This window comes from Rhinatrema bivittatum, chromosome 2 (genome assembly GCF_901001135.1).
Source record: "Rhinatrema bivittatum chromosome 2, aRhiBiv1.1, whole genome shotgun sequence".
Classification (NCBI taxonomy): Eukaryota; Metazoa; Chordata; class Amphibia; order Gymnophiona; family Rhinatrematidae; genus Rhinatrema; species Rhinatrema bivittatum.
Genome location: NC_042616.1, coordinates 568,310,563 through 568,333,966, shown reverse-complemented (window position 1 = coordinate 568,333,966; position 23,404 = coordinate 568,310,563). Strand labels below are relative to the sequence as shown.

Below are 23,404 nucleotides of genomic sequence, written 5' to 3'. Positions count from 1 at the left end.
GTAACAAGCCAAACAGCCACAATTCCAGTCTTCTCTTAATCTGAGCAGTTCCATTTTTACTGGTCGTCCAAACGTCTAGAGAAAGTCGGTTGTGTTTATTTAGGTTATAAAGAACCACAAGTGACTAGTTCTCACAGAGGAAGGGAGGGTATGTCACTCCTGCACAGGGATATCAGAGGGCTTGCAGATGTAGGATTTTTTTTTTCTTTTTTTCTGAAAGAGAACAAGTTAAGTATTGGAATGTGCAAATATAAATTGTGAGCACAAGAAAAAAAGTATGAAAGTTTTATGACATAAATATACAAATATCATAGAAAGCTGAAAATTTTATTGTGCATGAGGTGGATGTAGCTATAAAATATAAACAGGTCATTAAGCAGAAGCCCAGTGCCATTGTGTGTTTTACTAAGGCCTATGCAATGAAGTTAGTAATTATATATTGTTTGTCAAATTATCTGGCGTGACTTGTACATAGTACTGCTTATCAGGCTGAGATACTAGGTATACAATCCCCACTGTGTTTATCAAAAAGCTTTGTTGCATGCTTCTCCAAACAGCTCATCAAACCATTGTTGACTATAAGTGGGGAGGGAATTTTTCCATTTTGCTGCCATGTGTTTTTCCTGTTGATAGCAGGGCTGAATTAGCCATGCTGTCATGGGAACTGTCAGTCAGGGCCTGGGAGGCGGAGCTTCCAAAATAGAGGTCAGAGCTTTGCTCTGTGCGACTGCACGTGTGTTCCCGCACAGGAAAGGAAAATCTCCTCAGTCTGCAATGTGTGAATATAAGTTGCTGTAGGTCGACTATCCAGGGAGGCGAGTGGGTCAGCATGGCTAATTCATCCTGCTATCTACGGAAACACCGTTTACGGTAAGCAAACTTGCTTTTTCCCGTTGATAGCAGGACTGAATTAGCCATGCTGTCATGGGAGTCCTAAGCTCCTGATCACGCTGTATTGTTTGTGCACATTTGTGTTACGTGTGATCCAGTCTTGGTGGAAAGTCGACTATGTAATTAAGTCGTTAAACATTTGTAGAATTTCTCGTCTCATTCTGGCGTCTTCAGATGTCTGCTGTTCTAAGCAGTAATGGAGCGTGAATGTGTGCAGGGATGACCATGTAGCCGCTTTGCATATGACTATGGGTACAAATTTAGGGTCTGATTTACTAAGCATTTTTACCATAGACACAGAGAGAAAAGCCTTAGTAAATCAGGCCCTTTAAATAGTAAGCCCTCTGGAGACAGGGAAATGCTTACAGTCCCTGAATGCAATCTGCTTTGAAATGGCTGACCAATCATGAAAAATGGAATATAAATAAAAAATTAAGCTGTATCACTTGCTATCACTTCTGAAAAAACGCATGTTTTATTTAGAGTTCAAGAAAAGTGAAAGATTGATTGATTGGTTAGAGACAGTGCTTGTCCTATCTTTTCCAGGTGAATTCTTAGACAAGGTAAGAGAAAAGAAGAAAGACATTGCAGTGCTAGACCTGGGATGTGGAAAGGGTGGAGATTTGCTGAAGTGGAGAAAAGGCAAAATCAGCAAACTTGTGTGTACAGGTAAGCAGGACTGAAAGACCTCTTGAAGATGGATATGACCTCGGTTGAAGAGTGTTGTAAATATATTTCTTTGTTGACAAGTAGGGCTGAATTAGCCATGACATGATATCATTCGGTGGCACTGAATGGACCCTTCTCTCCAAGCTCATAGAGAGTTTGCTGTACTGAGCATGTGCGGGAATTGCCTCCGGAGCCCCCTCAGTCTTTTTTCATCCAAGCACTAGCACAGACATATATCCTATCTCTCTGCATTTTTCTTCAATTTTTCTTTAAAATTCTTAATATTTTTTTCTTCAAAGTTGCCTTGCTTCAGCAGCTCCCAAATAGCACTTTTTAGGGCTATTAATTTTTTTTTTCCCTTCAGGATGTCTGGCAAGAAAAAGCGCATAGTAAGCAGCATTAAAGATTGCATATTTGGTTGAAAAATGTCTATTATTGATAGACATGAAGTTTTTTACCGCTGCCTCGGACTGAATCATGATCAGGCCAACTGTTGTCATTGTGGCTGGATTTCCCACGTTCCCAGAAGTTGAGGACCTGGAAAATGGAGGAATTGCGTAAGTTTCTCAGAAGCCGCAGACTTGTCTGCCTTCCCGGGTTTAGAATTGAGCAGGAGTTTCTCAAAAAATATCTCCCTCCATTTGAAGGAGAAAGTCGAGTCTTCAGGATTGAATAAACCTAAAACGTCATGAGCTATGTTGAAGAAAATGAAATGCCACTCAGTGGAGCTGTGACACCATCAACACATGGAGATTTGGCAGCATAGATGTATCAAGCCCCAGAGCATGATATGTATTGAGTCTTAACACCATTGACATCAGAACAGGTTGTTTTACCGTATATGCATCGTGCGGCAATTCTTCCAATACAGCAGTATACTGACAAGCCGAGAATTCTGTCAGGGGCAAAAAGGGATATAATTCGGAAGGTGACATGACAAGATGGCCACTGCATGAGACACGCCGAAGGAGCTCTCTATACTTGCTACTGATTTTCCTTGGCTGTGCTGGAATTCCTTCAAGATGCCGCATACAAAGCGTAAAGCCAATCTTAAAAACCATGTACCTTATAAAGATGAAGGACTCCAGCAAACAAAAATCCAGAGCTTCTTCGAAAGAACCCCAAAAACTCCAGAAGCGAGGGCCGCGATGGAAGAGAGCCAAAAGCTCGGCTCTCTAGCCAGGACCGAGATGATCTCGCTAAGCCTGGTGGCTCCTGAGCTGCCGTTACCTCCCCGAGGTCAGATGCGGGTTGAATCGAGGGAAATATCGTGATCTTTGGGAGAAAGGAGTAGTGAGACGCTGACCCAGGACCCTGACTGAAGAGGAGGAGAGAGCGCAAAAGAGGGATTTAGAGGAGCTCCATTTGGAGGAATTACCTTGACTCCTAAGCCCCCATTATTGGCACCAGCACAGGACAACAAGGAGAGCTTCACACCACAAGAACCCAGGACCTGAACCGGAACAGTTTTTTCATTACAAAAACCACCATTTATTACTCTGGAATCTGTATGGAACGCTTTATTATCCATTCAATCAGCTATATCAAATTTGACACAAATAGTTCTTGAGACTAATAAAAAGGGTTCGAATATTAAAAAAACTGTGAGTAAACAGGAAAAGAAAATTGAACAACTGGAGGAAACATCTTTGAAAATGGAAAAGGTTCAAATTAACTTAGTTAAATCAGAAAGTTTGTCTGAGAGAAAATTTGAAAATATTGAAAATTCACTTTGATACTTAAATTTGAGGGTGGTTAATTTCCCTATCATTAAGAAAATGTCTCCTCTTGAAAAGTTTAAAGAATATATGAAGGATTGTATTAAAATACCAAAGGAAATTTCATCAGTGATAACTAAAGCCTTTTTTGTGTCAAGAAAACCTTTGCCTGTAAATGAGGGGGAAATGCAAGAACAACAACAGTCAAATGATAGAGATGTCTTTTCAGACAGAAATACTTACGAGAGAGGCACCTTATTGGTTTCATTTGGCTTCGAGCAGGACAGGAACTTTGTCCTAAAATTTTTCTTTAGAAATAGAGTGGCCCATTATTATTATTATGGGCAACAAGTTTGGGTTTACCCGGACATTGTCCGTCCTACACAGGAGCATAGAAAGAAATTCATCCAAATGAGATCTGAGGTGATAAATAGAGGCGCCAGTATATTAACATACTCCTGCAAATGTTTGTTAAAATTTCGAAATGAGAAGTATATTTTCCTTGAACCTGAACAGTTGAGAAGTTTTCTTGATTGGAAAGGGTGAAGAGTGAAGCTCATAAAGTAGGGGGTGTTTCTCATGCAGAGGTTCATTCTTTTAAATTGAATGAGTATATAGAGCTCCTGTATTTTCTCTGTATTACATTTTGGCTCCCAATATTTCCCCTGTGTGATTAGAGATGAAATATGAATAAGTGAATGATTGTAAGTGTATTTGTTTTCTAGGATTAAGCTGATTGGAATCTCTATTCTTTTGATTATAATAAATCTGAAATGGCAAAATAAAAAAAAAAAAAGGGATATATAATTCATCTTCCCCCTACCAACTACCAGAGCACTGACACCAGTTCTAGTAGGTTTTTGTGGTCCAGAGACCTTGTGTCTGTAATTGGTCCAGGTGAGCCCCCCATCCCTTGGGGGACGCGTCCGTGGTGAGCATTATCTGGGCCCTGAACTCAAGGCAGTGAAGTACACCCTTCGAGCCTTCGAAGACTCCCTAAGAGAGAAAATAGTAATGATTCACACGGACAACCAAGTTACAATGTTCTACATAAACAAGGAAGGAGGGTCCGGTTCCTGGAGCCTCTGCAAGGAAGCAGTTCAGATACTAGAGTGGGCTCATCAACGATCAATCACTCTTCAAGCAACTTATCTGCCCGGGATTCACAATTCCAGAGCAGACAAACTCAGCAGAATGGGAACTAGATTGAAAGGTGGCTCAACACATATTCTCAGTTTGGGGCCTTCCTTCCATCGACCTCTTCGCGACAGAGAACAACAGAAAGCTGGAAAGCTTCTGCTCGGTTTACCCAAGCCCACTGAGACTCGCTCCAGACGCTTTTCTCGTAAGTTGGTCTCACAATCTACTGTATGCGTTCCCTCCAATACCACTTATCTCTCGCCAATCCAGAGATGCATCGAGGACCAAACGGATCTGATCCTAATTCCTCCAGCATGACCACGACAACCACAGTACAGCTACCTTCTACACCTATCAATCTGCAACAGCCCTCAGCTTCTTACCCAGGACAACGGATCTCTACTACATCCTCTTCACTCCTCCCTACACCTCATGGCGTGGAGATTGAACGGCTCGCATACCAACACCTAAACATTTCTCCTGCTCTTCAGAGCATATTATTATCCTCAAGAAAACTGTCAACCAGACTCAATTACCAAAGGAAGTGGTCACACTACACTTCTTTGTGTTCAACAATGGGTATTGACCCTTTAACTTGCCCACCAGAACAGCTTCTCTCCTACCTCTATCTTCTCTACAGTGAAGGCCTCGCTACTTCCTCACTCCGAGTTCATTTAAGCTCTATAGCAGGTTACCACATTCACCTGAATGGAGAACCCATTTCATGTCGTTCACCAGTATCCAGATTCATGAAAGGAGAGTTACGCCTACGCCCAACTGTACAGAAACCGCCGGTGCCGTGGGACATTAATGTAGTCATCGAACAGCTAATGCTTCCACCCTTTGAACCATTAGATACTTGTCACCTTCGATATCTCTCATGGAAAGTGCTTTTCCTGGTTGCTTTAACTTCAGCAAGAAGAGTAAGTGAATTGCAAGCCTTGGTCCACTTACCCTCCTTATCTTCAATTTCACCATGACAAAGTGACCTTATGCACTCACCTGAAACTTTTTACCAAAGGTGATTTCCAGTTTCCACATTAACCAAACCATGACCTTACCCACTTTCCATCCAAAACCTCATGCAAATGACAATGAGAGAAAATTCCATACTTTAGGCTGTAAACATGTGCTTGCCTACTACAAACAGCGCACTCATTCACCTAACAGACCTTCACAGCTCTTTCTATCGTTCAACCCGAACATGCAAGGATGTCCAGTGACGAAAAGAACTCTATCCACGTGGATATCAAACTGATTTCAGTTTTGCTATCAACAACAGTCACAAACGCTACCTACGACTCCAAAAGCACACCAAGTGCGTGCAATGGCAGCCTCGATGGCCCATCTACATGACGTTCCTATCATAGACATATGTAAAGCGGCAGCATGGTCATCGCTGCACACTTTCACATCCCATTGCTGTTTGGACAAACAAACTGCGGATGATGCACTAATGGGATGGACTATCCTACAGAGGAGCACATGTTCCTCACATACACAGCCTTCATAGGAACTGTCCGCCACTACCTATTGTATTGAGCAAATATACAAACTTTACACACCGACTGCTCAATACGTCAGCAGGGGACTCCCAGAAAGCATGGCTAATTCAGCTGCTTATCTACGTGAAAAGAGCAAGTTTGCTTACCATAAACGATGTTTTCTGTAAATAGCAGATGAATTAGCCATGCCACCTAGTGGTATGGAAGACATTCCCAGACAGCATGGCTAATTCATCTGCTATCTACGGAAAACACCGTTTCCGGTAAGCAAACTTGCTCTTATACATCTGGAAACAAAAAGGGTAATTCTTTGTTTTTGTGTCAGCTGCTGTTCTTCATTTGCCATTTTATGTGGTTGCGAGTTCATGGTCATTACTATATGCTGGAAATGGCAAACAGGACATGAATGTGTTATGCACTACGGGACAGTGCACTGTAGACAAGATGGTTTATAGCAAGTATAGAAATAAAAATGGGGAAAAGTGCAGTTCAGCCGGAACAAACTGGAAATGGTTACATATCTCTTCACTGGATGTCGCAAGCTGCTGTCAAAAGGCCTGTATCCAGAAAGTCCCAATAAGGTAGCTTGGCTCATCCGCTGGAAGCTGTGTAAATGCTTAGTAGACCCACACACACAAAACATTATCCACAGCTGGGAGGGGAGAAGGGATGACTTTCAAAAGTAATAAACCTGGGTAAATAAGCTGTCCAAAAATTATCCACCTTATACGCAGATAAAAGTATGTATGGGGCTCAACAGCGCACATAATTTTATTTGTGGGAAAACTAGGTGGGTTCAGAGGTGGAGTTAGGTCAGGGGAGGCAGCAACAACATGTACAGTTTTGCATTTTTAAAAGTACGTATGGGGAAAAGTATCTGCAGAAACAGCAGGTACAAATCTGAGTACTTTTTCCCTAGGTAATTTTCAAAGGAAAAATACATGCATACTTTCTGTTTGAGAACTGTTGCAAAGTCCATGGGGAAAAGAACCTGTAACAGTCTGCATAGTTTTGAAAATTGTCCCCATAATAACCCCCTTAGTGATACCATGTTATTGCCAGATCTCATTCTGTTCTAAAGTTATTCCCACAGGAAAAAGCAAACCTTGGATTCTTTCAAAAATAACACACTGTGCAAGCTTTAAACATGGCAATATTGTTTTATAAGTGTGCAAATTTTGGAGCATGATGTGGAATATTTTAATGCACGAGTGACTGCTTTATCTTGCAACTCTCCAATGTATGATTTCAAAAATGTATCTGTGAAACTCCACACGGGTTCCAACAGTGACTCTGTAGCAGAAACTGTGACAAATGTATTTGATAACCTATTCACCTCTAATCAGCTGATACTAGTAAAGGCTCCTCTTTTGTACTCCCTTTGTTACCTGATCCTATTCTGTTTCAAATTGACTTTCATAGATTTCTTCAATTATTACAGCTTTGCTTACATTTTTCTATACATCTGTCTGTGGAAGATATTTCTCATGTCAAACGAATTCACTTGGGCGCCAGGAATGAAAAAAATATATTTAATAAAGATTAAACTATTAAAATATAGGTCAGCCATTTAATTGTTTAGAAGTTCACTGTCATCCTGCTGTAGAGACCATTGCAGTCTTTTAGTGACAGCACCTATGCACTTCTTTTGGAAAGAGAAGCTGTATCCCCAAGCAGCACTAGGAAACAGTCTCCATTCTGAATGTTTATTGGCTCCAGGTTCTGAATGCGAATTGGTCCTTCCTTTCTAAGTGAAGTGAATGAATGGAGAAGTAACCGTGGTCTCTTCTTTCCCTCAGAGCTTTGGTTAACATTAAATGCTATATATTAATGGTAGGTTTAATACTGGTTGGTTAGATGTTTAAATGTCAAATATTTCATATCTTTAATGGACACCGCCCAGTGCCATATATCCGGTTCTATTAAACTTTCCAATGTTTGGTGCGCTTTATCTGTTGCAAATCTGAGAATACTAAGCAAAAGTCATGCTTTAATTTATCCAGCGATGAATGGTGTTAAAATATAATCGAAGATGTAACTAGCGTAAACAAACCTGCTGAAAAGGGAGGAGCTATTGTTGTCCTTTCAAGATCTAAATTCATAGAAGAAATATATAGAACAATTTCTGGACACAGTGTTATATAAAACTTCCCTGTAATCCCACAAATAAATTACGGGAGAAATTAAAACAATAATGGATATGGGCAACAGAGCAGAACATCTCCTGGCAAATGAATGTATATATATATATATTTTTTTTCTTTTAAAACGTTTATATTCTGCTGATTGTAACATCAGTTATTCTTAGATTACAGCATTAAAATGTCAGTCCTGTAACAATTGTCTTTCCTAACCTGTTACAAAATAGGAATTTGTTCTTTGCCTTTTTTTTTTTTAATCAAATGCTCTTCATTTGCTGTGTTGTGATTGAATTTTCATGTTCATTACTCTAAGTCAGAGAAACAAAGTGCACAGTTAGGACATGAATGGTGGAACATTGAAATTGTTTAAAAACAAAAAAATAGAGATCCCTGAGGTTGAACAGAGCCTATCATTTGCACGTTCTTTTGAAGAAGAATAAATGTTCATCTTTGGTTTAGAATGCTATGATCCCAGCATGCCAGGGAACACTTATTGTTACCCTCTTAATCCTGACGTTTCTCTTACAGCTGAAATACATTTTTGTTTACAGATACTTTCAATTTGTGCTAGCTTTCTTTTTAAAATAGACAGAGCAGTGGGAAATGGGCTATGCAAGTGCAAAGTGCCCCACTGGTGCTAATGCTCAGGCTATGGGTATGTCAGAGCACCCTTACTTTCTATCTTTAGGGTAGTGGTAACTAGTCCTTCCCAGGAGAGGCCTCCTGTGGCTCCTCTTTATTTATTTGTTCAACTTTTTATTTAAACCAGCAGAATAAACACAAAGTGTGGCATTTCATTTTGATGTTCTTCTGAGACCACTCTATGATATGGACTAAGCTCACCCCCCCCCACCCCCCCCGTGATACAATGGGATAGTACTGTTTAGTACTTGTGGCCTATAGTGTGTGATAGGACTTCCTAAACTGTGGGTCAGGACCCCAGATGGGGTCACAAAAGCTTTAACTGGCATCACAAGTGCCTCAAATGGCAGCGCTCTTCAGGTGCCAGCAGCGTTAGCCATGGAAGTCAGTGTTGGGGGGGCCTGTGAACCAGCACTCAGTCACAGGCCCTACGGTGATCTTGCCCTTGCATGAATTTCAGGGGTAACAACCCTATGTGAGGAGGGACCAGGGCAGCTGCAGGGCCTGTGAACTTGCACTGACTCACAAGCTCCATGCTGACTTTAGTTACTAATGCTGCTGCTGCTTGAAGATCATTGTCAGGTTTGGGACCAGTCATGAGGGGAAGGGAGAGCCAAGTGTGCATGGGCTGGTGGAGATTACCATTTTTCTTTTCATCACTGAACCTACTCGAGAAAAGTGTTGCTCTTGTCGTCAGTTTGTCTTTCTTTCCACCAGTTGTCGTCCTTCTATAGCCTGGATCCCAAAGGAAAATGTTACCCCTTATGGCCAGGGGGATGTTTGTAAGAGGGGCTGTTTGAAGGGAGGGATCAGATGCAGGAAGGATTTGAGGGTTAGAGCTTATGGAGAGAGATTGGCTATAGATGGTGAGACAGAAAATGAAAGAAGATTAACTAGGTTTATATAAGAGGGGATCAACTGGTGGGATATGAGAGAAGAGTTGGAGAGAGGAATTAAGACTGGGAGATGAGAGAGAGGGGGGAGGGGGGAGGGGATGACAGAGAACCAGTTGGGGGCTATAATGAAGGCTTGGGAATGAAAGAAGATCAGCTGGGGAGATGTGAAAACGGGCTGGAGGTGGTGAGAGGGAGGATGGGCTTGAAAGGTGAGATGCTGGGGAATGTAAGAGGGAATCAGCTGGAGGGAGCGGCAGAGGTTGCAAGAGAGATCAGTTGGAGGAGTGGAGGTAATGAGAGAAGGTCTCCTGAAGAAAGGATGGAGGTTGAGAGATTTATTTATTTACATTTTTTCTATGCCGCTATTCATAAAAATATCAAATCGGTTTACATGGAACTCGGGTAACTTAACACGGAAGCAGAGGCAAAGTTACAATAAAACAGGGGGAAATACCTTGGAGGTGGAAGGAATCAGAGATAGGTTGAGATAAAGAGGTATAGCGGTAGGGGATGACTCGCTCGGACATAGATCGGTTACTTAGAGGGAGAAGGAGGTCAGTTCAACTGTTGGTTTCAATATACAGTGGATTTTTATACAAAAGAGATTATACAGTGATTATATAACAAAAGGGATTATATAAAAGGTTTATACACCAGAGTTTATACACCAGAGATCTGGAATGCAGGGAGGGTGAGAGCGGAGTGATCATTGGAGGTGGACTGCACATTTGCTAATTTGTTTTGGTCGTTCTTAGGTATCACATGAATTTTCAAGTGCTAAAGTATCATCACATTTGATAAAAGTTTTTGGGAAGACCTGGTATATGATGACTTATATTTGTTTATTTTACAGACCTAGCTGATGTTTCTATACAGCAGTGTCAACAGCGCTACGATGACATGAAGAAACGAAGCCGTTACAATGAATATATCTTCAATGCAGAATTTGTGGTTGCTGATTCCACTAAGGTATCTTTCTCCTTTACCAATTTTTGGATACTGCAATCCTTTTTTTACCATATCAGTTCGGGTTAATTGGCATGTAAGTTGTAAAAGTGAAATGTATGTTTAAATGTTTTTTGTATGTATTTAGCTGGGAGTTATACATTCTTAATTTTGTAGAATAATATCCAGTTTTTCTCTGTCCTGAAAAAGTGTGCACTCTGGTGTTGATAAACATTCTTTCTCCACAACACTTGAATAATTCTAGCATGGCCCATGCAACTGTTAGTTTCCTGTACGTACCTGGATCAGTCCAGACTGTGGGTTGAGCTTTCTTTCCAGCAGGTGGAGACAGACTAAAACTGAAAGGATATCCTCTGAGGACAGAGCCTATCCTGTAACCCTTCAGTATTCATCTGTATCCAGCAGGTGTAGCAGCTCACCCTTCGGTTCTCTGCTCTAGGCTAGTTAGCCTTTCTTTTCTCCTTTTCTTCGTGGATCAAGCAAGTACTTATTCCTTAGGGATTTAGTGTGATCTTCTTCCTGTAAAAAAAATAAAAAAGGGAGTTTTAGTTTTGTTTGTGCAGGAGACGGTTCAGTCTCCTGGCTCTTGCCGGAGTCAGGGGGGCTTTGCCCCTTGTGCAGAGCATAGCCTGAGTCCGTAGCCGCTTCCAGGTGTGGGGACTGAGTCTGGTGGTCCAGTTCTCATCTCCCCCTCCTCTGGCTGCCGAGGGGGCTTAGTAGCCCACTGCTGTGCTCAGTCAGTAAAAAAAAGATTCAAAGATACAGTTTAAAGTTAAAAGTATTCAAAGTGCTTTTTTAACTTACCTTACAGCAGTAGACCCATTTTTCTCATTTTGGTCTTCGGAGGGCTTGAACCGGCAGCCAGAAAGGCAGGAGTCAGCAGGTTTCCCGACTGCTTCACTCCGGGCCTGCAGGCTGCCAATCAAAACTTTTTTTTCCTGCAGTTTTTTTTCTTCAGTGCGGCTCTCCCTATGCTGTGGCAGGCAGCCTGCCTCTCTTGTGGTCAGCCCTCGTCGCAATTTTCGCGAGAGGGCCTCTGTTCTGCTTGCCTGCTGGGTGGGGAAGGTCCCTCCTCGGCAAAGCAAGCAAATTTAGTCCGGGGTTCGAGTCCCCACAGCATGGCCAAGGCCGTTCCTGGCTCGGCAAAGGCCGGGAACGGTGGCCATTTTGGATTTTTCAGCGGCTTCGTTTTCGGAGCTACCTGGGGCACTGATTTTTTTTTCAGATTCTCCCCCCACGGACTCCCAGGGGGGGGGATCCCTGACCTCCCCTCGCCTCCCCCGGGAATTCTAGGACCCGGTTTTTCCACAGAATTTGTCCTCCTCCTGTATAAATCCTCTTTAGCCTGCAGGAGGAGGAGGAAGGTTCCCACCCAAACCCCCCCCCCCCCCCCCCCGGGAAAAAAAAATGTCCCTGCTCCACGCCGTTGACCACTGGCCCGGTTGCGGAGCCCCTGGGGGTCGATTCGCGTGCGGGTGGTCCCGGGAGGGCCCCTCTCCCTGATCCCCCGGTGGACCCGGTACTCCCGGATCCTGACGCCATCCCTGATGTAGAGGGTGCCTGCCTCCCCTGGAGGGGGATGATCCCAGAGACCTATGGATGTTCCGCAGGGAGGAGCTGGAGCTCCTCATCCCCTTTGTCCTCCAGGAATTGGGCTTGGAGGGGTCCCCCCCCCCCCGGCGGACACCCATACGGCTCAAGGTTATGGACCTGGTCCTGGCGGGAATCAGGGCTCCGACAAGCGCCTTCCCTTTTCACCCTATGCACAAGCTGTTGCTCTTGCAGGAATGGGAAGCTCCCAAGGCGGGACTCTGAGTAGGGCGGGCTATGGATAAGCTTTACCCCCTCCCGGAGGAATGTTTGGAAATTTTGAAAAGTCCCTCCGTGGACTCCTCCATCTCTGCGGTCACAAAACTTACCACCATCCCGGTGGAGGGTTCCACGGCTCTGAAGGACACCCAGGACCGCAAGCTTGAGGCACTTCTGAAGCATATTTTTGATGCCCTGGCGCTGAGGGTTCGTGCGACTATCTGCAACAGTCTCATACTACGGGCAGGCCTCAGGTGGGGTTAACAGTTACTCTGCACCCAAGACCTCCCGCTGGCAGAGGCGGAGCAGGCTGAGCGTCTCGAGGCCATCGTCTCTTATGGGGCTGATGCGCTTTACGACCTGCTCCGCGTCCAAGCAAAGGTGATGGCCTCGGCGGTGTCTGCCAGACGACTCCTCTAGCTGCGCAATTGGTCGGCTGATCCGTCCTCCAAAGCCCGGCTGGGCACATTGCCTTTCAAAGGTAAGTTGCTTTTTGGTGAGGACCTTGAGAAGCTTATGGATTCCTTGGCGGAAAATGAGGTCCATAAGCTCCCGGAGGGCCGTCCGAAACCTTCCCGTTCCTTTACACCCTCTCGTCCTCACTTTCGGGGCCAGAGACTATATAACCCGCGTGGACGGGGTGGTTCCTCGAGAGGTTATTCTTCTCGGTCTCAGTCTTGGTCGCAACCCTTTCGTGGGCGTCGAACCTTTCGCGAGGGCCAGCCCGCGCGCTCAGCCCCTAAGCCTGCCATGCAACGAAGTTCAGTTGGCTCATTCCTCAGTTCCCTCCCTAGGTGGCCGCTTTTCCCTGTTTTTCAAGGAATGGGTCAAAATCACGTCGGACCAGTGGGTCCTCAATGTTATCAGGGACGGGTATGCCTTCGAGATTGTTTGTGACCTACCGGATCTTTTTTCTTTTCCCCATGCGGGCGGTCCAAGAGGGACACGGTGGAACCAAACCCTCGCCAGGCTCCTGAAGCTGGGCGCGGTGGTCCCGGTCCCGGAGAGGGAGCTTGGTGTCGGCCAGTATTCTATTTACTTGGTTGTTCCCTAGAAGGACGGGTCTTTTCGCCCGATCTTAGACCTCAAGAGGGTCAACTGGGCCCTCAAAATTCCACATTTCTGCATGGACACCCTGCGAGCAGTCATCGCAGTGGTTCGCCCCGGAGAGTTCCTCGCTTCACTCGCTCTTGCAGAGGCATACTTCCATATTCCGATTCACTGTGACTACCAGAAGTATCTTCGCTTCCACGTCTTCAACCAGGACTTCTAGTTTCGGGCACTTCCCTTCGGCCTCGCGATCGCGCCTCGCACCTTCACCAAGGTCATGGTGGTGGTTGCAGCGGCTCTTCGCCGGGAGGGAATCCTTATTCCCCCCCCTACCTGGATGACTGGCTCGTCAGGGCCAAGTCGGCGGCTCTTTGCCAAGAGGCGGTGGATCGCGTGTTAGCTCTCCTCGCGCGTCTCAGGTGGATAGTGTATTTCTCCAAGAGCAACCTTCAGCCCTCTCAGGAGTTCGAGTTCCTGGGAGCCCACTTAGACACCCGAGTGGGCAAGGTCTTCTTACCTCGTGCGCGAGCTCTCTAGCTGATCGGGCAGATTCAGAATCTGTTTCGCTACCTTCCCCAACGGCCTGACGCTCCCTGCAGGTCTTGGGATCCATGGCTTCCACCATCGACCTAGTCCCCTGGGCCCTTGCTCATATGCATCCGTTATAGAAAGCTTTGCTATCCCGTTGACAGCCTGTGTCGGAACGGTTTCACATAGTCCTTCTGTTCTTGGACTCTACAGTCACTGATTTGGAGTGGTGGCTGTCGCTCCCTCGTCTCCTTCAGGGAACGCCTCTCCAAGCTCCACAGTAGATGATAGTAACCACGGACGCCAGTCTGTCGGGCTGGGGTGAGGTCTGTCTCTCCCAGTCCACTCAGGGGACCTGGTCACCAACTCAGTCTCACTGGCACACTCATGGGCGGAATGGCATCTGCAGTGTCTGGCGGCCTCCCACATCGTGGGCAAGGAGAATGTTCAGGCTGATTTCCTCAGTCGTCGATCGCTAGATCCGGAGGAGTGGGAGCTCTCGGACGCAGCCATGGCTCTGATAGTGGACAGGTGGGGTCCCCCACCTGGACCTCATGGCGACCTTGCGCAACACCAAGGCAAATCGGTTCTTCAGCCGCTGGAGGGAGCACGGCTCGAAGGGCATGGGATGCTCTGGCTCTCCCTTGGCTGGGGACGTCCTTTTGTACGTGTTCCCCCCGTGGCCCCTGGTGGGAGAAGTTCTCAGAAGAATAGAGCTCCTCCAGGCACCCGTGGTTCTGGTAGCACCCGGGTGGCCACGAAGGCTGTGGTTCACAGATCTCATCAACCTGGTGACGGACGGATCCCTCCGGCTCGATCATCTCCCTCGTCTACTTCGGCAGGGGCCTATATTTTCCGACCAGGCCGATCGCTTCTGCCTAGCGGCCTGGCTTTTGAATGGCGACGCCTGAGGCGTAAGGGCTATAAGGAGGATGCCATCTTCACCTTACTGCGGGCCCGAAAACAGTCGACTTCTTGGCTTACGTGTGTATCTGGAAGGTCTTTGAATCTGTTTGTGTGGAGTCGGGTGTCTCGGCGCGCTCCGCCCCAGTCTCGTTGGCCTTTCTTTCCTTCAGAAGGGTCTTTCCAAGGACCTTTCCTTCAGTTCTCTGCGCGTGCAAGTCTCCGCTCTCGGCTCCCTCCTTGGTCGGGTACAAGGTCATCCCTTAGCGGCCACCCGGACGTGATCCGGTTCTTGAAGGGCATCAAACACCTATGTCCGCCTTCTCGTACCATTTGCCCCTCGTGGAGTCTTAACGTGGTCCTTCGGGCCCTCTGTGCTGCTCCGTTCGAACCTCTCCGTTGCGCTACGTTAAAAGATCTTACACTCAAGTCTGTTTTCCTGGTCTCTAGCTCCTCCGCTCGACGGATCTCCGAGAGTCAAACATTGTCCTGTCGGGAACCTTTCTTGCACTTTTCCGCTTCAGGGGTATCCCTCAAGCCGGTCCCTTCCTTCTTGCCAAAGGTTGTTTCCAACTTCCATGTCAACCAGTCGGTAGAACTCCCTACGTTTTCCCCAGAGGAGATTGCGGGTATGACTGGGGGCGATCTTCGTAAGCTGGATGCCAAACGGGTTCTACTTCGCTATCTCCAGATTACAAATGACTTTCGGGTCTCGGACCATCTTTTTGTCCTCTGGAGTGGTCCCAGTCGGGGTAAGCCGGCGTTTCAGACCATTATTGCGCGGTGGTTGAAAGAAGTGATCTCCTCGGCCTATCTTTGCCAAGGTTGGGCAGTTCCCAAGGGCCTACAGGCTCATTCGCTACATTCTCAAGCTACTTCCTGGGTGGAGAGCCAATCAGTCTCCCCGCAGGAAATTTGTAGAGCTGCCACATGGACGTCTTTGGTTATTTTTGCTCGGCACTATCGTCTGGATGTGCAAGCTCTGGTCTTTGGTTCCTTTGGGCGGCAAGTGCTTTGAGCGGGACTGTCTCGGTCCCACCCGGTTTAGGGAAGCTTTGGCACATCCCACAGTCTGGACTGATCCGGGTACGTACAGGGAAAGGAAAATTAGTTCTTACCTGTTAATTTTCGTTCCTGTAGTACCACGGATCAGTCCAGACACCCTTCCCTGTCTGTCTTTCTTTCTGTCCTCTCGAAGCTTGTTTCTTGCAGATTCACAGATTCAATACTTCATTTTGGTTCAAGAATACTGAGCAATTACACCAGAAGCCTTGTTTGTTCAAGTACCAAGTATATGCAAGAGCGTATAGTCTTACCATATTCTTACATTGTTCTACAGTTGCTCAATTGAGCTTTATGGTTACTTGCTTGATCCTATTCTGGTTTTTGTTATTTTCTGCTTTGACAATAGTTATACTGAAGGGTTACAGGATAGGCTCTGTCCTCATATAGGATATCCTTTCAGTTTTAGTCTGTCTCCACCTGCTGGAAAAGAGGCTCAACCCACAGTCTGGACTGATCCGTGGTACTACAGGAACGAAAATTAACAGGTAAGAACTAATTCTGGAGAAGGACCATCTGTACACAACAAGAAACTGGAAGGAAGTGGTATAGACGAAAACCCTTTTACAGTAGAAAACGTATGGTAAGAGCTAAAGAATCTGAAAGTGGACAAAGCCATGGGACCTGATGGGATTCATCCAAGGATACTGAGGGAGCTCAGAGATGTGCTGGCGGGTCCGCTGTGTGACCTGTTCAATAGATCCCTAGAAACGGGAGTGGTGCCGAGTGATTGGAGAAGAGCGGTGGTGGTCCCACTTCACAAGAGTGGGAACAGAGAGGAGGCTGGTAACTACAGACCGGTTAGCCTCACTTCTGTGATGGGAAAAGTAATGGAGTCACTGTTGAAAGTGAGAATAGTGAACTGTCTACAGTCTGGAGAATTACTGGACCTGAGGCAGCATGGATTCACCAGGGGAAGATCCTGTCAGACAAATCTGATTGACTTTTTTGACTGGGTAACCAAGGAATTGGATCGAGGAAGAGCGCTCGATGTCATCTACTTAGATTTCAGCAAAGCTTTTGATACGGTTCCACATAGGAGACTGGTGAATAAAACGAGAAGCTTAGGAGTGAGTGCCGAGTTGGTGACCTGGATTGCAAACTGGTTGACTGACAGAAGACAATGTGTGATGGTAAATGGAACTTTCTCTGAAGAGAGAGCAGTTTTAAGTGGTGTACCGCAAGGATCGGTGTTGGGGACCGGTCCTGTTCAATATCTCTGTGAGCGACATTGCGGACGGGATAGAAGGTAAGATTTGTCTTTTTGCGGACGACACTAAGATTTGCAATAGAGTAGACACGCCGGAAGGAGTGGAGAGAATGAGACGGGATTTAAAGAAACTGGAAGAGTGGTCGAAGATATGGCAGCTGAGATTCAATGCCAAGAAGTGCAAATTCATGCATATAGGGAGTGGAAATCCGAATGAACTGTATTCGATGGGGGGGGGGGGGGGGGGGGAAGGCTGATGTGCACGGAGCAGGAGAGAGACTTTGGGGTTATAGTGTCTAATGATATGAAGTCTGTGAAACAATGCGACAAGGCGATAGCAAAAGCCAGAAGAATGCTGGGCTGCATAGAGAGAGGAATATCGAGTAAGAAAAGGGAAGTGATTATCCCCTTGTACAGGTCCTTGGTGAGGCCTCACCTGGAGTACTGTGTTCAGTTCTGGAGACCGTATCTACAAAGAGACAGAGACAAGATTGAAGCGGTACAGAGAAGGGCAACCAGAAAGGTGGAGGGTCTTCATCGGATGTCATACGAGGAGAGATTGAAGAATCTAAATATGTACACCCTGGAGGAAAGGAAGAGCAGAGGTGATATGATTCAGACTTTCAGATACTTGAAAAACTTTAACGATCCAAAGACAACGACAAACCTTTTCCGTCAGAAAAAAATCAGCAGAACCAGAGGTCACAAGCTGAGGCTCCAAGGAGGAAGACTAAGAACCAATGTCAGGAAGTATTTCTTCACGGAGAGAGTGGTGGATGCCTGGAATGCCCTTCCGGAGGAAGTGGTGAAGTCCAAAACTGTGAAGGACTTCAAAGGGGCGTGGGATAAACACTGTGGATCCATCAGGTCTAGAGGACGAGTATAAAGAGGAGGCAGCAAAACACTGCACGGTGCGGCAGTAGCCACAGAGGCATTCACGGAGCGGGATGCCAGTGGCCAGTGGTTGGTGTTCCACCTTCACGGAGCGGAAGGATGGAGGGCTGCCATCTCCAAATTAAAAAAAGAAAAAAAAAACAAAAAAAAAAACAGGGATGGGTTCATGGGCTATAGGTATTACCAATTATTAGGCTTATTCAATTACCAATTATTAGGCTTTTCAATATTTGATGATAGTTAATGTGACTTTCAAGGCATACTTCACTTTCAATGCATATCCAGCATAGCTCCCTGCTTCAACGGCAGGGGAGAAGAAAAACTAATACTTCACACATATCCAGCATAGCTCCCTGCTTCAACGGCAGGGGAGAAGAAAAACTAATACTTCACGCATATCCAGCATTGCTCTCTGCTTCAACGGCAGGGGAGAAGAAAAACTAATACTTCACGCATATCCAGCATTGCTCTCTGCTTCAACGGCAGAGAGCTATGCTGCCGCTTACCCAACTAATCAAACTTAATATTTCACTTGGAAGCAGCTCCATCACTGCTCTCTACATTAATGGTGGGGGTGAAAGGGAAATAGAACCTAAGGTTACTAAAAGCCAAGAGAAACAGATAAGTATGAGAAAAAAGAAGTGTGAAGCTTGCTGGGCAGACTGGATGGACCGATTGGTCGTCTTCTGCCGTCATTTCTATGTTTCTATGTTAATTTTCCTTTATCTCTAAACACTAAATTAAATTTCCCTACTTTTCTATTAAGTCAAACGGAGTAGTTGTAGTCTTGTTTTATTGTCTAAATATGCATGCTTTTCATTGTAGTGACTGTTGTATGTGTACTTTAGTAGAGGTTTTAGACAATGGCACTTCCATAGCGTTTGGGTAGGTCAATCCCAATGAGGGAGTTATGCATCTCTGCCAGCAGATGGAGATAGAGCAAAAGTTGACATCACTACTCTATGGTCCTGCGCCGACATCAGCCCAGCAGTATACTCCATCTCCAGCAGATGGTGGACATGCATTTCCCTTCAGATGATTGCCTGTGAGTGAAAAAGAGAAAATAAGAAAGAACTTGGAAAGGAGATATCGGACAGACGAGCTGTCTATGTAGCACCGCTTGCCTCCTGAGGTAATACTGTGCAGTCCCTCGAGTACCTTCAGTCCAATAGTCTTGACTGCCATGGACCTAAATTCCAATTAGCGGTTGCAGGCTGAGAGAGGTTCAGCGGTAAAGGCTTTCGCCCTCTCATCCCCGTAGTCGAGATCCATTCCTGCTCTCAGTCAGGGAGGACTGAGCTCAGGTAAGAGTTTTCTTATTTTAAAAATAAATAAAAGCAAAAGGAAGACATCAGGAGAAAGGTCTGGTTCCTCGGCATTCGACTGACCCACTCACGTCTCTGGGAAGGTCTGTGAGGTGAGAAGAGAGTGCAGGCTCGGTGGACTGAGCAGCTTTTCGGCTAGGCCCCGTTCCCAGGCTTCTCCTGTTTTTGTCGTGGGGTAGTTTGTGTGTTTTGTGCTGTAGGTTGTTGGCGCACACTTGCATGTCCATGTGGGCAACCACTCTCACCTGTGCATCCTGTTTGGGCATTCTTCCTTCTGTATGCACGTCTTATGCATCCACTTTAGGCGTCGATACTGGGCGTCCGGTTTGGGCGCCCAGTTGGATGAACAGCCTAGGTGCGTGGACTTGGACACACATTATTTGTGTGTCTATTTTGTGTGCGCTTATACACATGGTTAAGCTAGGCACGAGCCTTCATCAGTCTGCACATTTACAGCATGGCGCCCGCAATGAAGAAACCTAAGTGCCTATCTATCTCAGTTGCATGCCACATCAGAGCCATTCAGCTGGAGCTTTCTTTAAAGCCTTTGTCAGCGCTGCCTGTTTGATTGGTGAGATTTACCTCCTTCTGATTTTGACGGCAATGGTCCATCTCTCCTGTCTGAGAGGGAATGGTACAGAGGGAGACATTGCAGGGATCTCCCCTCCCCTGATCGATCCAAGGATCAAGCCCTCAGGGGACACAGGCTCACAGGATGTCAGGTTCGGGCCAGTGGGGCCTAGTATGGTCCCGTCCTCCTTTTCCTGGGAAAAATTCTTCCAGGGATAGCAGACATTTCTACATGGTCTGTCTTCTGAAGCTTCAGAAGGTGCTCCTGAGTGCTCCTCACCTGTCTCCACAGCCAAGCGCCGTGGCATAAGGGCGGTCTGACAGAGCTCGAATACAGGTGAATCAGGATGATACCGATGATGAGGTGGCTCTCCTGGGGAACAAGGGAACATTCCCCCAGATTTTGAGTCATATCGAACTCTTCTCTGTTTCAGAGAGATGGGTTGCCAGGTTTGATATCTCAGATCCTGAAGACCCTCAGAGTGGTTGGGCCTGACTCCTGGGGATGCAGAAGAAAGATCCTATTTTGTCACCCTGCGCAAGGTTTCTTGTTTGTTTTCCCTCTTAGATATCCAGGAGATGATTGATCTGGAATGGAGTGTGCCAGAGGCGTCTTTTAAAGGGGATGCATTTTGACAGGTTTATACCCCTTGGATCTGCAGGCCAGAGAGCGGTTGCATTTCCCTAGGGTGGATGCTCTAGTGTGTTCTGTCACAAAATGTACCACCATTCCGGTAGAGGGAGGCATGGCCCTGACGGATGCTCAGGATAGGAGGATTGAGGCTATCCTGAAGCAAGCCATTGAGGCAGTGACAATGAGCTTGAAAATTGCTTCTTGTTGCGCCCTACTAGCTCAAGCTACCTTACGTCTTTGTCAAGAGTCTGGTGGCGCTGTGTCCAATCTTGGATCTGTGTGAGAACCGGGTGCCACTTTTTTGGTGGTTGCAGGCTGTGACTTGATATACACAGCCGCCAAAGGAGCTGCTTCAGTTGTGCGGCCAGGCAGCAGCTGTGGCTGCGCAACTGGTTCACAGATACTATTTCAAAGTCCTACCTTACTAAGCTACCCTGGTTGAGGCCCCCCTTCGATTTCCGCTGCACATGAATCTGCTTCAGCATAGACTGGCTCTTCACGAGTATCCAACTCGATTCTGTCTTATGATTTGTCTCTTAAGAGGGCTCGCCTGTTAAAGCGTGGTTATTCCTCTGCGGTGATTGCCACTTTACTCTGCACTCGCAAGTTCTCCACTTCCTTGGCTTATTTTGACAAAGAAGAAGGAAGATTTTGTTTTCTCCCCCCCCCCCCCCCTTTCAGGGAAAAAGGGCACTCACAACATAACTCAGCTAGGGCCTCTCTGAGTTCAGTTCAAGAACCTCCATCAAGGAAAATCTTCCAGAACCTTTTGCCTCTGACATCTTAAAAGGTTTATAATACAATTATCAGAATTTAGCTGCTCCTAAATCTGTGTCATAGGGTTACTACATAATGATTACATGTGATCGAAGAGGAGAGTAAAGGAACTAAGCTGTCATGTTAACGCTGGCTCACTAGCTCCTCCCGCTCCATGCCAGAATATTTTACTGTGAATTATGAAATCTCTTCATAAGCATGGAGTTGCATCAGCTATAGGAAGAATGCTTTCATATGACTCACAAGAAGAGTAACACTAATAGTGTTACATATTAAGGGTGCAAAAATATTTCAGAACATAAGAACTGCCATATGGGGTCAGACCAAGAGTCTATCAAGCTCAGTATCTTGATTCCAGCAGTGGCCTGTCCAGGTCACAAGTGGCTGGTAGGATTTCAAATAGTAACTCGATTCCATGAGCAGTGGTTTTCCCCAAGTCTTTCTGGTTGGTAACCTTTGGACTTTTCCTTCAGGAGCTTGGAAAGTGGTTTTTTGTGTTTTTTTTAACCTATCTATGCTAATTGCCTTTGCCACATCCTTTGGCAACTAATTCCAGAGCTTAATTGTGCATTGAGTGAAAAATATTTTCTATGATTTGTTTTAAATATGCTGCTTAGTTACTTCATGATGTATTCCTTATACTTCAAAAATTAAAAAAGACTAAAGATTCACATTTATCCATTCCACTCCACTCCTGATTTTATAGACTATTATTATTATTATTATTATTACAAGCATGTTTTAATTGCCTTGCTGTTAAAAACACCCAAAGCGATTTTTATATCTTGCCTCAGCCATCTCTTTACCAAGCTGAAGAGTCCTAACCTCTTTAGCCTTTCCTCATTGGGAGGGTGTCGCTTCATCCTCTATCATTTTGATAGTCCTTCTCTGTACCTTTCTAGTTTTCACTATGCCTTTTTGAGATGCAGCGACTTGAATTACAGAACTCTACATGTGATTGTACCATGGAGCAATGCAGAGGATCTTTTACAAAATATGAACTACATACAAGTATATAGCAAATGATTAGATCTTTTGGGTGACTATTTTATTTATATTCTGCCTTTTGGCACTTCAAAATGAATTACATTCAGATACTGTATGTGCTTCCCTGTCCCCAGAGGACTCACAATCTAAGAATTTGAATATGAAAATACTTTTATTAAATGCAGCTCTGTTTTCAATACCTTCTCGACGTTGAGCACTTCGCTGTTATTTACCTTTATTATAGTCCAAAAATCCTCTCGTATTATGCAATAAATTTAAGCGGAAAAGAGTGAAGACCTTTTAAACAGAATGTCAAAAGTAATCTTAAGAACATGCCATATTGGGTTAGACCAAGGGTCCATCAAGCCCAGCATCCTGTTTCCAACAGAGGCCACTCCAGGCCATAAGAACCTGGCAAGTACCCAAAAACTAAGTCTGTTCCATGTTACTGTTGCTAGTAATAGCAGTGGCTATTTTCTAAGTCAACTTAATTAATAGCAGGTAATGGACTTCTCCAAGAACTTATCCAATCCTTTTTTAAACACAGCTACACTAACTGCACTAACCACATCCCCTGGCAACAAATTCTGATTAGTTTTAAATGTGCCACATGCTAACTTCATGGAGTGCCCCCTAGTCCTTATATTATCTGAAAGAGTAAATAACCGATTCACATTTACCCATTCTAGACCTCTCATGATTTTAAACACCTCTGTCAATATTCCCCCTGAGCCGTCTCTTCTCCAAGCTGAACAGCCCTAACCTCTTCAGCCTTTCCTCATAGGGGAGCTGTTCCATCCCCTGTATCATTTTGGTCGCCCTTCTCTGTACCTTCTCCATTGCAATTATATCTTTTTTGAGATGCGGCGACCAGAATTGTACACAGTATTCAAGGTGCGGTTTCACCATGGAGCGATACAGAGGCATTATGACATTTTCCGTTTTATTCACCATTTCCTTTCTAATAATTCCCAACATTGTTTGCTTTTTTGACTGCTGCAGCACACTGAACCGATGATTTCAAAGTATTATCCACTATGATGCCTAGATCTCTTTCTTGGGTGGTAGCTTCTAATGTAGAACCTAA

The 23,404-nt window shown here is 45.4% G+C and overlaps 1 protein-coding gene across 1 annotated transcript in view; it reads left to right on the top strand.

Moving 5' to 3' along the window:
* The window catches only part of RNMT (RNA guanine-7 methyltransferase), a 99,391-nt gene that overhangs the window by 31,928 nt on the left and 44,059 nt on the right, over nt 1-23,404 (top strand). Inside the window, exons 4-5 of the mRNA XM_029590924.1 lie at nt 1,438-1,560; nt 10,456-10,571. Coding sequence (XP_029446784.1) covers nt 1,438-1,560; nt 10,456-10,571 — 239 coding nt within the window. The remainder of the gene's footprint in view (nt 1-1,437; nt 1,561-10,455; nt 10,572-23,404) is intronic.